General features: G+C 44.3%; 1 protein-coding gene and 1 long non-coding RNA gene across 2 annotated transcripts; both read right to left on the reverse strand.

The window, feature by feature from the left end:
* Window positions 1-4,643: 4,643 nt before the first annotated feature.
* LOC144409477 (uncharacterized) lies at window positions 4,644-5,338 on the reverse strand. The gene is made up of 2 exons (XR_013467933.1): window positions 5,070-5,338; window positions 4,644-4,913 (listed from the first exon to the last, which is right to left on the reverse strand). It is a non-coding gene; the product is annotated as an uncharacterized LOC144409477 (long non-coding RNA).
* An 84-nt stretch (window positions 5,339-5,422) lies between these two features.
* Window positions 5,423-7,833, reverse strand: LOC144409476 (uncharacterized). The gene has a single exon (XM_078104543.1). The coding sequence runs from the start codon at window positions 7,576-7,578 to the stop codon at window positions 6,142-6,144; it is 1,437 nt and encodes a 478-aa protein (XP_077960669.1). The 5' UTR covers window positions 7,579-7,833; the 3' UTR covers window positions 5,423-6,141.
* Between the last annotated feature and the right edge of the window lie 6,383 nt (window positions 7,834-14,216).

Genomic DNA, 14,216 nt, shown 5'->3' on the forward strand with positions numbered 1-14,216 from the left:
ATGTTAGAGATGCGAGGTGTGTTGGGAATGGGAGAGTGTTGATTTTTGCTGTTAATTGTGCGCAGCAAGGCAAGAGGCAAGTTAATGGCGTTGACGTCGCTGAATGGAGCGAAGGTGAAGCGTCACGTACCGGGTGGAAGGGCTAAGAGCAGGGGGGTGATTACGGGGGTACCGGGGGATATAACAATGGAGGAATTCAAGAAAGAAGTAAAGGGAGGACGGGTAGTGGAGGCAAAACGAATGACAAATAAACACAAAGGCAACGGAGAGGAGAGCCCAACTGTGATGGTGGAGTTTGATGGGCATATACCCAGTAGAGCAGGGGTATTCAACTAAAATGTTAAGAGGTCCAGTTGGAGAAATTTTCTTGAAGCAAAGGTCCAGAAGATCATAATGTCTAACTATTTAGTGTGATATATATTTAAGTAGCCTGGTAGTTGTATAAACATCTGCATATAATCAATACCTTTCAAATCAAAGGAATTCGGTACGATATAAAACACTTTTTTTAACAATATATATTATCATGTAACATAGAACTGGACTTATGTATGACTGCAGATATGTATAATGCTCTCTCATGAACTAAATAAAAGTAGGGCTGCATTTTTTTAATAAATACAAAATGAAAATGGTGCATGTAATAATAAATAATAATAATCAAAAAGTGCTTAACTTCAGAAAAATTAAATAAAGGGAGGAAAAGCTTAAATGTCCCCGTTTCTGTTTCAGTCTCAAACGATTTTACAGATAATAAATCTTAACACATCTTAACAATTTAAGTTTTAGAGCATTAGTCTTGCATCCCACTCCCCCACTTTGTTGGTCAGTGGGATAATTGAGCTCTAGCTTGTCCTGCCAGGACTTTAAACCTGGGCTTTAATGGAGTCAGGGCCATCCGCATGCACATGTGGAGGTGCTCATTGGTGAGCCTCGAATGAGCCAGAAAGTGGAAGGGTCAGTTCTTAGAAACTGCTCTCTCAGGGACGCATCTGCTTGGAGATCAACCAGTTGCATCTGGAGAGGCCCAGGATTTACCCATTTAAAGTCCTCTGAGAACCCCCTGACATCCGTGATGATAAATGGGTTCTGAATGAACATGGTGAGCTGCTGTCCAAAGCTGAAGCTGTCAAAACGGTTGCTGAAGTTTACGATCAGCTTATCAATGAACTCAACAAAAGAAGACACGTCTCTCTGTCCCTGTATCTGTTCCTGCACTGCTGGGAAAAAGGCCACATTATCCATCTGTTTCTCATTTCCTAAAAAGAGAGAAAACTGCGTTGCCTTCTGATGTTTTAGCTCTGCCAAAAAAGATGCTACTTCCCTGCTGATGGACCAAAAGCGCGCTAAGACCTTCCCTTTGCTGAGCCAATGTTAGGGTTTCGGAAGGCTCTCGAGGGAGGCCTCAATCCTTTGTTCTCGTCCCGGCCGGAAACGAGGACACGAATGAGTCAATTCGTTTAAATTCAAAAATCAAAAGTTATTTAATAACTGAACAACGTAATAGGGATTACAATTACAAAGTGAAATACTAAGCGAACAGTGGAATATTTCGCGAAATAGAGAATCCTCTGAGCAAGTCTAAAGTGACTTATCAACGCGGCTGCAGGAGAAATTCTCCAGTCCTTTTCCCCGCTTTGGTCCTTTGAAACCTCTTGAGGTGTGTCTTCCTTGGTGCATTTGAATGTCATTGGCTTCTTCTTCAGAGTGTCCCCGACTGTCCCCTTCACGTCGAGGTGTGAAGCTGCAGCTGTAACCTGAAACCTCTGTCCTATCTGTCCCTCACACTCCAATGCACTCAATGTAGATACATTTGGCTTTATGCCTCAATGAGTGAATTTAACAAAGCATGCATCGTTTAAGTCTTCATCTTATAACTAGTACACTTTCATTACAACAACCCATCATTAATGATCACCGTTCATCACACTTCATCATAAGATCTAAGACAGTTCATGTGGTTCAATTCTCAAGACATTTGCCTCAGTCGGCTGCCTTACATTAAGTTGTTCATTTATTACCTGACAGGGGATAAAATTGGAAGAAATCCATAAAGAACGGCAATTGGCATCCGTCCCCAGGTTTTAACATCACATTGTGACAGAATGTTAATGTGTACAGTGTTTATATGATTAACATGACTATGAATTGTGTTTGTTTGAAATTGCATTCACTTCATCTAACATGTTAATGTAATAACTAATATCTAATAACACACAAACTATAATTCTAACACTAAACATTATTACACGTACTATAATTCCCTGACTAGACATTCACTTCTACTTAAAACCCTAACACCATCTCACATTATTGTGCGGCAAAAGATCATCAGCATTGGCATCAACTTCTCTGAGGAATTCCCTCAGCATGCGATGCTGGGTGGAAGAGGATGCCCTGAGAAAATTGATCATTTTCATCATTGTATTCATCACTTCAGCATGCTCATCTGACAGGGAGGCACAGAGGACAGATTGGTGAATGATGCAATGTAAGCTATGAGCTCTGGATTGTCCTCTTTCAGTCTTGCTACAGCTCCTTTCTCTCTCCCTATCATAGCAGGGGCTCCATCTGTGGCTATTGAAACCACTTGTGTTGGCTCTAATCTCCTTAATGGCCAGGTAGATATCTTCTCCTCTTGTACTGGTTTGAAGGGGAGTAACACCTAACAGATCTTCACAGAATGCTTTCTGGTCTGTGTTGAAAAACCTGACCTACACTAACAGCTGAGCATTGTCACAGATGTCAGTGGACTCATCCACAGCTAAGCCTACACATGGTGCCTTATGTATGGCTTCCTTTAGCTGGGTTAGCACATCCTGAGTTAATATTTCACCTATTTTGTGGCAGATGATGCTGACATGGGTAATTGCTTTATCTTATCACAAAGCTCTTGTTTTGGTTTTCCGTCAAGTAATGTTTCAGCGACGACACTCATGCATTCTTTGACAAGCCCTCCATCAGTAAATGACTTTTTGTGTTGCCCCAAAATCCAAGCAACTCTGAGGGAACCCTCATGAGCACGTTGTTGGGCAGTGAACGTGTGGCTCAGGATCCTGGTTGACTCTTCATATTGGGCTGTGAGGCCACTTGTTTTCTGTGATCTCACTTCGGATTTGAGTGGGTATGTTTATTTAAAACCTTTATGTTTTGTCTCATAATGGCGTTTCACATTGCCACTTTTAATAAGTGCCACGGTTTCTGAACATATAAGACACACTGGTTTTGTGCTCCCTGTGGGAAGTATGAACAGAAATGAGTCTGTCCATAACTGATTAAATGCGCTATTTTGGCTGTCAACTTTTCTTTTTTTGGAGAGCGACATTTGTTCTTTGTTTCTCTCCCTTTCTCTGTCTCACTCGACTTGTCCTCAACTTTCTCCGGCACGGTCGTCCTTTTCTCTCCCTTTGTTTTCTAAATGTGTCGCTATCTTTCTTTTTCTTTCTCTAACTTTCTCATCTCTCAGCGCGGGCGCAGCGCTGTCTTGAGACGTAATGTTTACCGCCGAGAATGCATAGATTTGATTGGCTGAGTGGTATCACGTGGGATGGCTTAACTCGCATGCAAGTGGTCTGTGCGTTTCCTCATCCGCTAAACCACTACCGTAAATACTGCAAAAGCCACGCCGCGCCGCCGGGTAAAAAAATAAAAACGCAGTCAGGTTTTAAATCACAACCTTCTGTTTTGGCTGGCGGTCCGGGTCCGGATGTGACGGCCTCTGGGTCCGGACCCGGACCGCGGTCCGCCAGTTAGTGACCTATGCAGTAGAGTGTGTCTGGGGTATGTGAGCTACTTTGTGAGGGAGTATGTGCCGGCGCCGCTAAGGTGCTTCAAGTGTCAATGCATGGGGCATGTGGCCAGTGTGTGTGTAAGGGGCAGCGTCTGTGTGCTAAATGTGGGGGCCCACATCAGTATGGGAAATGTGAAGCACAGGCTAAAATAAGGTGTTGTAACTGCGGTGGGGTCAGGGAACATAGTGCGGCATATGGGGGGTTTATTGTGCAGAGAAAGGAGGCAGAGGTACAGAGATACAAGATAGTAAATAAGGTAACATATGCAGAGGCAGCATGGAAAAGCCAAGGCAGCAGGAGGAAGCAAGAAATAAGGGCCCAGGAACAGCCAGGGGTGATCACAGGGAGAGGGGAGGGGCAGGTGGTGGAGGAGGGGGGGGGGGGGGGGGGGGGGGATAAGAAGTGTAGTCATGGGGGATGTTCAGTTACAGAAGAGACACTGGTGGTGAAACGGGTGGATTTTTTGCATTTATGTGTCACATTCTTAATATGAGTGAACAGGTTAAGAAAAAGTCGGCACGGATTGAGATGGTTGTTAGGGCTGCTAAGGAGTTTATGGGGATTATGGAAGTAACGGGAGATGTTACATGGGATGTTGGCACTGCCCAATCAGGATTCAGGAAACATTTATTAGCCAAAATATGTCAAACATACAGGAATTTGTCTTGGCGGTTAGGGCGCGACAGTAGACAGACAAGACAACAGTGCACAGGTAAAAGAGTGGGGATGTGGATAGCAGTAGTATGTGATGCCACTGTCACTGAGGGGAGTGGGATTCACGCCACTGCCGAGGACGTCCTGTGACCAGTAAACGGGTATGGCGTCGTAGGTGCAAGAAAACAATACCTGAAGTTGGGGTAAGCAGGCTTTTTTTTAAGCGCTGTTAACAGGGGAAATGAGGAGGGCTGGCGGTACCAAAGCAAAGAAAAGAACAAAATGCCTCCCACCCCCTTACCTGTCCTATCTCCCAACGAAAACCACTAACTGGCACACTAACAAGGCGCCCTAACCAAACTTACAGTAGGTGGCCCAGCCAGGTGTAGCTAGTGTTGTTAGACAGGAGAGTAACCCTACGTGCAGGTATGTAAACTCCGGAGCAGGGCTAAACTACTCCTCATCCCCCTGTAAGACAAATAACAAAGAAAAAACACAATTAATTGAATACACAGTACACCAAATCACCAGAACTAAATAACTACCATACACCAGCACTCCATACACACAACCGGAGTGACACCCTTCTTCGGGTGAACCAAACACAGGGGTACATATACTGACAGAAGGGCATGATGGGATTGGAGATGAGTGGAAACAGCTGAACCGGGTAACGAGAGTGGGTGGAGCCAAGATGAACGGAGATCATGGATGATCAGTACCACCTGTATGAACACACACACACACACACAAAACAGAACACATACCTATACACAGAACAGGGGTTGTAACACTGGTGCTGTGACAATGGAATGCAAGAAGCTTAGTAGCTAACGGGCAGGAGTTTAAGAAATATGTATATGGGTTAGATGTAGTGCCCAATGTAATTTGTGTGCAGGAAACGTGGCTAAAACCAATGCTAGAGTTTGCAATTCCAGGGTTTCTTGCTGTAAGGAAGGATAGGATAGAGGGTGTAGGTGGGGGATGTGCTAAGTTTGTTGAGGACGGACTGGCATACAGTAGTAGTGGAGGTAAACGATGCAGAGTGTGTCGGGATAGAGGTGTGCAGGAATGAAGGCGGCATAGTGGTGTTACATTTTTATAACCCTTGTATGCCTCTGTGCAGAGCAGCTAGATGTAATGGGTAGGTGTGGTGGGGGTGGAAAGGTGATTTGGTGTGGGGACTTTAATGCACATAGTGAGATATGGGGAGGTGGACACACGGATAGTAATGGGGCAGTGGTGGAGGAATGTATGGAGGGTTGTGGGATGGTATGTGTTAATGGGGGGGGGGGGGGGTGGTACTAGGGTAAATATAGGGAAAGGGACTGAATCCTGTTTAGATCCAATGTGGGTGTCTGCGTCTATGGCAGGGAGGTGTGAGTTGCGAGTGATGAGACTCCACCGTAGGGAGTGATTATTACCCTATTGTTGGTAGGTTTGAGGCTGGTGTGTGTATGCAGAGCCGAGGTCATGGCAAGAGGTGGTGTTTTGAGAAGGCTGATTGGATCAAGTTCAAGTACTTGCGTGAGCGGGAAGGACGGAAGTTGACGATGGAGGGATCAGTGAATGAATGTGCTCAGGAAGGTGCTGAATCTGATGAGGGCTGTGCCAGGTGTAGACTGGAGGGCAGATGGGAGGACACTGTTGTGTATGTATCAGGGACTGGTTAGATCCATGATAGATTATGGGTGTTTTACATGTCTAACTCTCTCTTTAATCTTATTAAGCTTTGGTGAGAGAGGGGGGACGTAGAGGGCTGGACCAGTGGATTGTAGGCTGAAGGAGAGCGGTCAGGGCTCCTCCTTAATAGCTGCCTGAAGAAACCTGGTCGCGTTTCTCTCGTCTTCCCCTCTCGCAGTTTCCTTCGGAGCTTCTCAAGCTCAGTGTCTCTGTCCTCCATCTGTCTTCCAAAGACCCCAAGGCTCTTCTTTTTGAGGTACAAGCAGATGTCCTCGAGGATCACGTTCTCCTCCCTCAACGGTTTGTTCTTGGAAATCTCCGCCCTAAACTTCTCACCAAGGGACCTGTGGGCTATCTTCCAGGATGCTACAGTGTTCTCCAAGTCCAATGCTCTCTTCTCCAGGGCGTTGTACTTTTCCACCTTCTTATTCTGCAGGTGTAGACTCTCCTCAAGATGGCTTTTTTCGGCCTCCTGTCCTCTGACGGTCTCCTTCAGATCCTTCACCTTCTGTATCAGCTCGCCAACCTTGGCCACGGCGCGACAGAAATCGGTCTCAGGACCACCGATCTCTTCGCTCTGGTCGTTGCTGGTATTCAGGAGTTTTAGTTTCTCTGCCTCATTGTTGGCAATTATGTCCTTCGTGTGGTCTTCCATCTTTTTTACTGCGTTGTACTCTTCCACCTTCTCATTCTGCAGGTGTAGACTCTCCTTGAGATGGCTTATTTCGGTCTCCTGTCTTCTGACGGTCAGCTCCAGATCCTCCACCTTCTGTGTCAGCTCGCTGACCTCGGCCACGGAGCAACATAAATCTTTTTTCACCAGACATTCGATTGGACATTTGGGTGGGCTCTCAGGACCACCAATCGCTTTGGTCTGGTCGTTGCTGGTCTTCAGGAGTTTTAGTTTCTCTGCCTCATTGTTGGCAATTATGTCCTTCATGTGGTCTTCCATCTTTTGTACTGCGTTGTACTCTTCCACCTTCTCATTCTGCAGGTGTAGACTCTCCTCCAGATGGCTTATTTCGGCTTCCTGTCTTCTGACGGTCTCCACCTTCTGTGTCAGCTCCCCGTAATTGGCCACGGTGCGAAAGAAATTTGTTTTCACCCGACATCTGATTGGACGTTTGGGTGGGCTGTGAGGACCACCGATCTCTTTGCTCTGGTCGTTTCTGGTCTTCAGGAGTTTCAGTTTCTCTGCCTCATTGTCGGCAATTATCTCCATGCGGTCTTCCATCTTTTTCTCCCGTTCAAGGAGAATTTTCCTTTTAAACTCCCACAGCTCACTTACCTGCTCTGTCAGCCTGATGATCTTGTACTTGGCACAACATAGTTCAGTTTTAATCGGAACTCTGGGTGGAGGTCCTGGATGGCTTGGAGAGAGAGTGGACGTTTCTGTGATAATCTCTGAAAGACTGTGTCCCTCTCTGATTTGTCCTGGAAGAGGGTTCATGGCTGTGTCTTTATGTGAAAAACTGTGGGCCAGTGTATCTGAAATGGTTCTTAATGAAAGACTGAATCTGTCTCGACGAGAACTAAATGTTCGTCTTACTTGTGCAGTGACTTGAACTTGACTGACTCTCTCCCCCTCTGAGATTCTAATGGAATGTCTGTGGATGTTCCAGTGTGATAAGCTTCTGTGAATGCGTGCTGCATCATTGGCTGTCACAGCTTGATGTCATAGCTTCTGTGAATGCGTGCTGCAATATCATTGGCTGTCACAGCTTGATGTCATCGCTTCTGTGAATGCGTGCTGCAATATCATTGGCTGTCACAGCTTGATGTCATCGCTTCTGTGAATGCGTGCTGCATCATTGGCTGTCACAGCTTGATGTCATCGCTTCTGTGAATGTGTGCTGCAATATCATTGGCTGTCACAGCTTGATGTCATCGCTTCTGTGAATGCGTGCTGCATCATTAGCTGTCACAGCTTGATGTCATCGCTTCTGTGAATGCGTGCTGCATCATTGGCTGTCACAGCTTGATGTCATCGCTTCTGTGAATATGTGCTGCATCATTGGCTGTTACAGCTTGATGTCATCGCTTCTGTGAATGCGTGCTGCATCATTGGCTGTTACAGCTTGATGTCATCGCTTCTGTGAATGTGTGCTGCAATATCATTGGCTGTTACAGCTTGATGTCATCGCTTCTGTGAATGTGTGCTGCAATATCATTGGCTGTTACAGCTTGATGTCATCGCTTCTGTGATGTGATCCCTTTGAAGTATGTCCAATCAGAGACCAGTACAGGTTCCGGAGTTTTGATTGGCTGAGCAGAATATTCAAATTCAAAATAAACTGGGAAATCCAAGGGGATTTTATTTTTGAAAAACAACACTATCTTGTTCCCACAATTATAACTTTTCATTCACAATGTTTGGGTCAAAACGTAGAAAATGTCATGCCGGTGTTTGATCCCACAAACAAACCCCACATCACCGCGTCCGTTAAGCCTAGTTTATGCTTCTGCGTTTTCAGAGAGACGCAGACGCAAGAGGCCCTTGCTGTGATTGGTCTGCTAACTACATCCTTTACGGCAGGGGTCTCAAACTCAAATCAGCTGCGGGCCAGATGCAGCCCACTTCAACCAAACGCGGGCCAGACTAGCGTCCGAACGGCATGGTCGACAATAACACAACTTAACACTCACTTTCAAAAGCAGTCATTGAACCCCACCCTGGGGGATCGGTTCGAATGAGACTACAACACTAGTCCTCTAACTCAGCGGGGGAGACCTAAGGTCATGTGACCGTGGAATTCCTTTATAGCCAAACGTGAAGTTACGTGAATCGAAGCTGCGTAGTAATGGACGGAGACGCTCGTCGGTGACGTCAGATGCTTCATGCGTTGTTAGTGTGAGTCGTAAAGGAAAACTTTATTAAACGAGCGATGCTAACGGTTAGTCACATTATCACCTGCGCGAAAGAGGGCAGGAAACTGAATTTCACCCTCCTGCTCTCTGCACCTCGGCCGACACACACGACCCGCCCCCCATGTCAGTCACATGCATGCCACGTTCACTGGACAAGCACACAGTAGGAAACCAGAACATCATAACATGTCCCACACAGCAGCTGACAGTGGGGTTACAGTATAAAACTTGCGGGCCGCACTAACATTACACTTTCATATTAAGGATGGGGGCACAAAATATCGTCCCGAGGGCCGCAATTGGCCCGCGGGCCGCGAGTTTGAGACCCCTGCTTTACGGCATCTCACATTTCCGGTTTCATAGCACAATACCGCCATTATTAAAACATTAACAATTATTATTATATTATTAAAAGTTTTTTTGCCAGAGAATGGATCTGTTGTTTAATTAAAACTCCTTCAAATACTTTTTTATTTTTTTTATTTTACGCAACCATCTTTCGGTTCAATAGACACACGTGTGTAGGTTTTTATATATTATACTATACCCCTTAACTCCAGTACATTAAAACAACTAAAATAACTGAAATAATTGAAGTATCCAATGGGATATGAAGAGCCTGCTATGTTTTACTCCCTTGACAACAAGTAAAATGCAGGTGACAGAACAACGAGGGGAGGGAGGTGAGCCAAGAAGACGGGGAGGTGTTTGGTTGAGGTGTGTGGTGACAGTGGAGTGAAGGTTTTACTCACGGTTGATGGATGAGACTGAACTTGCTCATGTCACCGTCAGACAGGCTCTGGGGGAAGTAACAGAGAAATCCATTTTCAATTGTGACAAGTTGGGTGAAAATTGCAGAGTTCTCAAGTGACTGTGATGTCTCAGGTGAGGCGATACTACAAGGGGGTCACATTGTCACCAAACACGTGCATTGGAGCAGTGGTTCTCAAACTGAGGGACGTGTACCCCTGGAGGTACGTGAAGGCACTCCAGGGGATACCTGAGATTGTTTAATGATTTTAAAATAAAATAAAATAATAAAATAAAATAAGCATGCTACACACACACACACACACACACACAAACGTCCATTACTTTCAAGGCTCCCCCTTTTCAATCGGCCTCTCTCCAAACGCCGTCTTACCGTGTGTTCGTGTTCATCTGCGTCGACAGATAATAAAGAGCCCACTATAGCGAGAAAAGCCGCAGCTGCTACCTTCCACCTGGAAGACCCCATTCTTTTTCGGAGTAGGAATACAGCGAGATTGGGGATGTTAGCTTTGTAGGGCTATCCCACCTTCTTCCTGGTTGTATGACAGAGGCAATTTTAGGGATGCTCTCGTACGCATTTGGCGTAAGCGCTTCACCACCGCACATCGCACGCAAATTTGATGGGCTGACTTGAGTCACATGACCCGCATCCTCCAGTCACGGGGGAAAGCGATGGATCAAACGGTGGATAAAAAAACGCATTCACGTCACCAGACGCATTCACATCTGTTTGGATTGCTTTCCCATGCGCCCCTGAGGATAATGTAGATATCTTTATACACAGGTGTCAAACTCAAGGCCCGCGGGCCGGATCCGGTGTTCTGTCGATTTTTTGCTGCTTTGTCGAAAATTGCTACCGCCGCATAAATCGATGGCTCTGTCTATCAAGTCATGCTACCCTATCAAAAAATGCTACTTTATGGTTTTCTACCTCTCAATCATCAAATCAAATTATGCATGAATGCCAGCATATTAATCACATTTTATTCATCAATATTTGAGGAGTAGCAGATTTACTGGGCACATTTTTTAGGTTTTCATGCCTTTAATGAAGGAGAGACAGGACATGGGGGACAGAGAGAGGGGGGTGACACGCAGTGAGGGACCGTCGATGCAGGATTTGATCCGCCTGCTCAGACAACTGTGCTACCGAGAGCCCCGCAAACACATTTTGGGCATTTGTACGGTGTGCCACTGTTTTTGACGTAATGGGCACATTCAAAATGTGCCCACCGACCGCAGGAATCGCACTGCACCTACAAAAAAGGAAATGATATATGGAAATGGAAATAACTAATACAAAGCACTAGGGCTGGGCAATTAATAGAAAAATAATCGAAATTGACATTTATAAACTACAACTGACTTAATCTTGCTCATGTCAATTAATTGTGGCTTTAACTTGCCATGACAGTAAAGGTTGCATATCTTTGAGGAAATTGAAAACTCCAGTTTATAATTTTAACCCAACCTGTGATCTTTCATAGCCATAATCAAGTGGGTTTTGTGCCCTACAAAGCACAAATATGATACTTTACCATTTCGAACATGCTGGTATCCCCATCGGTTTCCAGATAGGAGCACACCACGCAGTAATCATCTGCATTCCCCGTAAACCATGGATTTTAGATTTACAACTAAATGTACAAAGCACAATTTGTACATACATAGTAAATAAAGTATAGTCAACTTAAATCAGTGTTCGATACCACTGACCTTTTGACCGAAGCAGTGCACAAGCTTGTGCAACAGCTTGTGGCAATGTTTTTGTCATGGCAAAATTACCATGTGTCATATTCTGCAAACTGCAAAATGACATTCAAAAAGGTTGTGTCAGTTTGACTTAACCATAATCGGTTCCTTTACACCTTGGATGTTAAGTACTTCAAATCAAAAACAAAGCAAAAGACTGACAGATTATAGTTGATCTGCTTCAATAAATCACGGTTTGGAAGTTTGGACAAGCTAGATCTAACCATCAACACCAAAATGCCACAGCTCCAGGCGTCCTGCTGTTGGTTGTGGGGTATTTTCTGGACTGTCCATTTTTCTACGTGTTGTTGGCAGTTTGCCTTCTGCAAGTAGTTTCTAATTGTCAAAACAGTAAAAAAGCAAAAGACACACACAATGATTGTGTATCATGAAAACATTTCATCAATTTAAATTGATTAAATTTGTATTGGCATACAAAGATCATCAATGTGTTTCTCAACCCTAAACAACATTACCTCCAGTTTCGCAGTACTTTCCTCTCACATGAACCCTCATTTCCCACTGGATCGATGAGCAAAAGGATTTTCTCCGACATTTTGACAATCTAAAAATGTTTAGTCCATTAAAGTAATTTTCTTATCACATTGCAACATTCAGCAAATCATTTTATATGAACTGAGCCTTAATATTCCACCCAAGGTCAATTGGATTATCAGCACACATGAACCGTGAAATATTCCACAGCATACAGCAACAAGCAAAGATGTTTAAACACACCACCAAAATCCAGTGAGCCCCAACATTCACAGGACACATCCAGATGTCCTCCACTGGAATCTTCATCTGGGGAATCGATGTGACATAAATTTAACGTTACCTTTTCTTAACATACATTACGTCAATATAATTAACTGGCCTAACTACCTTCTTGAGGGGCTGGAATCGTCCCGAAAACAATGAGGTGGACACAGTGGAACTGAGAAGGTGAATAAGTTTCTGTCAAACCCAAAAAGTTTATAGCTGTTTAGTTAGATTCAATCTGAAATGAATATCTTGGTCCTTTCAGCCAGAATGCAAACACAGTGGAATAATTAAAAATGAAACTCAAAGTTACTTGTTTGATCAAACTATTGCTCTTTGTTATACTCTATTTGCTTGTTATTAAATTCATTTACATAAAAATCATATGCATTCCAGTTTTAGAGAGAAAAAATTCAACCTTGCCTTCTTTTTTACAATGACACTGAATATGCTTCAATAACCTGCAATGCAAACTAGACACTTTTTTTTAATACCATTGTATCTCTTTCAGGGCTTTTATCAACATGGTTTGCTTTCTTACATCATCAGCCAGCCATGCAGTCCCATGCAGTGTGCGAAATGATGTGTCGACTCGTACAGCTTGAATGGGCCAACAACCGCTTCCACCTGGCCCTGATCATTAGCTGCCCACAACTTTTCAACTGAAAGAATAAATGGTAAACCAAAGACAGACTCGTATCATTGTATTGCTAACCTAACACACACAGGATATATCTATTAGGGCTGGGTATTGATTCAGATTTTCCAAATAAATTGTAATAACAAGGTCCCAATTACATCTAGTGACATCTTGTGATGTGAAAAGGAAATGCTGATCGCAGGAAACAGTTAAAGGACTGATTCAAATTGATCAAATTAATTCTGTTCACCCAGCCGAAATACCTACAATGTTTAAGCTATAATATATTATTAAAATGTTTTTTTGAAAAGACCAAGACATAAGTATACCGATTACTACATCAAAATGAGATGCAGCACTCAAAATAACACAAAAACCTCAAATGATGCATGATATAAAATCCTCCAAATAATATCCTACGGGTGCTGATGTAGAGCAGTGGTCCGCAACCACCGGGCCGTGGACCGGTACCGGTCCGTGGGCCGTTTGGTACCGGGCCGCACCACAGAAAGCTTATATATATATATTATTTTTTTTCTAAAAAATATTTTATTTTGAAAATTGACCGGATTTCCTCCTAATTATGAGCTCGTCCCTCTGACATATTCCCCACGCGTCACCAGGCGTTTTTCTTGTCCTTCCTACCCCCACCGTCGGTCGTTCCGCCCGCAACGACTACCACAACCCCCCACCCCCCCCCACATCCTCATGCCAACAAGAACGGAGGTGGGCTGAACAAATGACCAACGGGTCAAACCTAACACAAAGTTTATTGACTCCAACCTCCCGCTTCCATGTTGTCCTCTTTAGATGGCAGCTGCTCTGGCTTTAATCACATGCACAGTTATATTGATATATAAACTTACAAACTACATTTGTCATCACACAGACAGGAACTTCATGTAAGGCACATGTATGCAGGTTTTTAATTATGTGTTCTTAATACTTTACTTCTTTCTGGAGGACTGAACTCATGGAAAACTCTTATGACAGAAGGTCTAGAAATGTCTGCCATGGCACAGTCTGTTGATGTGGTCGGCGGCTGTGAGCAATCGTTGGAATCCTCTGATTCCTGACAGGGGGCAGTCTGGCTCCTCCGATACGGCTTCAAGTGGTTCAGGCTGTATTAGTTCTTCAGGACCTTACCTTGAGCATTTGACAGTGTGACAAGCTTGCCACTGACATGCCTAATTAAATAAGGACCAGAGAACTCAGGCTCAATTTTGCCTCCTTTCCTTCCTCGTTTCCTCGTGTTGTAAAGCAGGACGTCATCACCAACATTGTACGAGATATGT

Source organism: Gasterosteus aculeatus, chromosome 6 (assembly GCF_964276395.1).
Source record: "Gasterosteus aculeatus chromosome 6, fGasAcu3.hap1.1, whole genome shotgun sequence".
Classification (NCBI taxonomy): domain Eukaryota; kingdom Metazoa; phylum Chordata; class Actinopteri; order Perciformes; family Gasterosteidae; genus Gasterosteus; species Gasterosteus aculeatus.

Coding starts and splice junctions, on each gene's coding strand:
- LOC144409476 (XM_078104543.1), bottom strand. CDS start 7,578: ATGAACCCTCTTCCAGGACAAATCAGAGAGGGACACAGTCTTTCAGAG.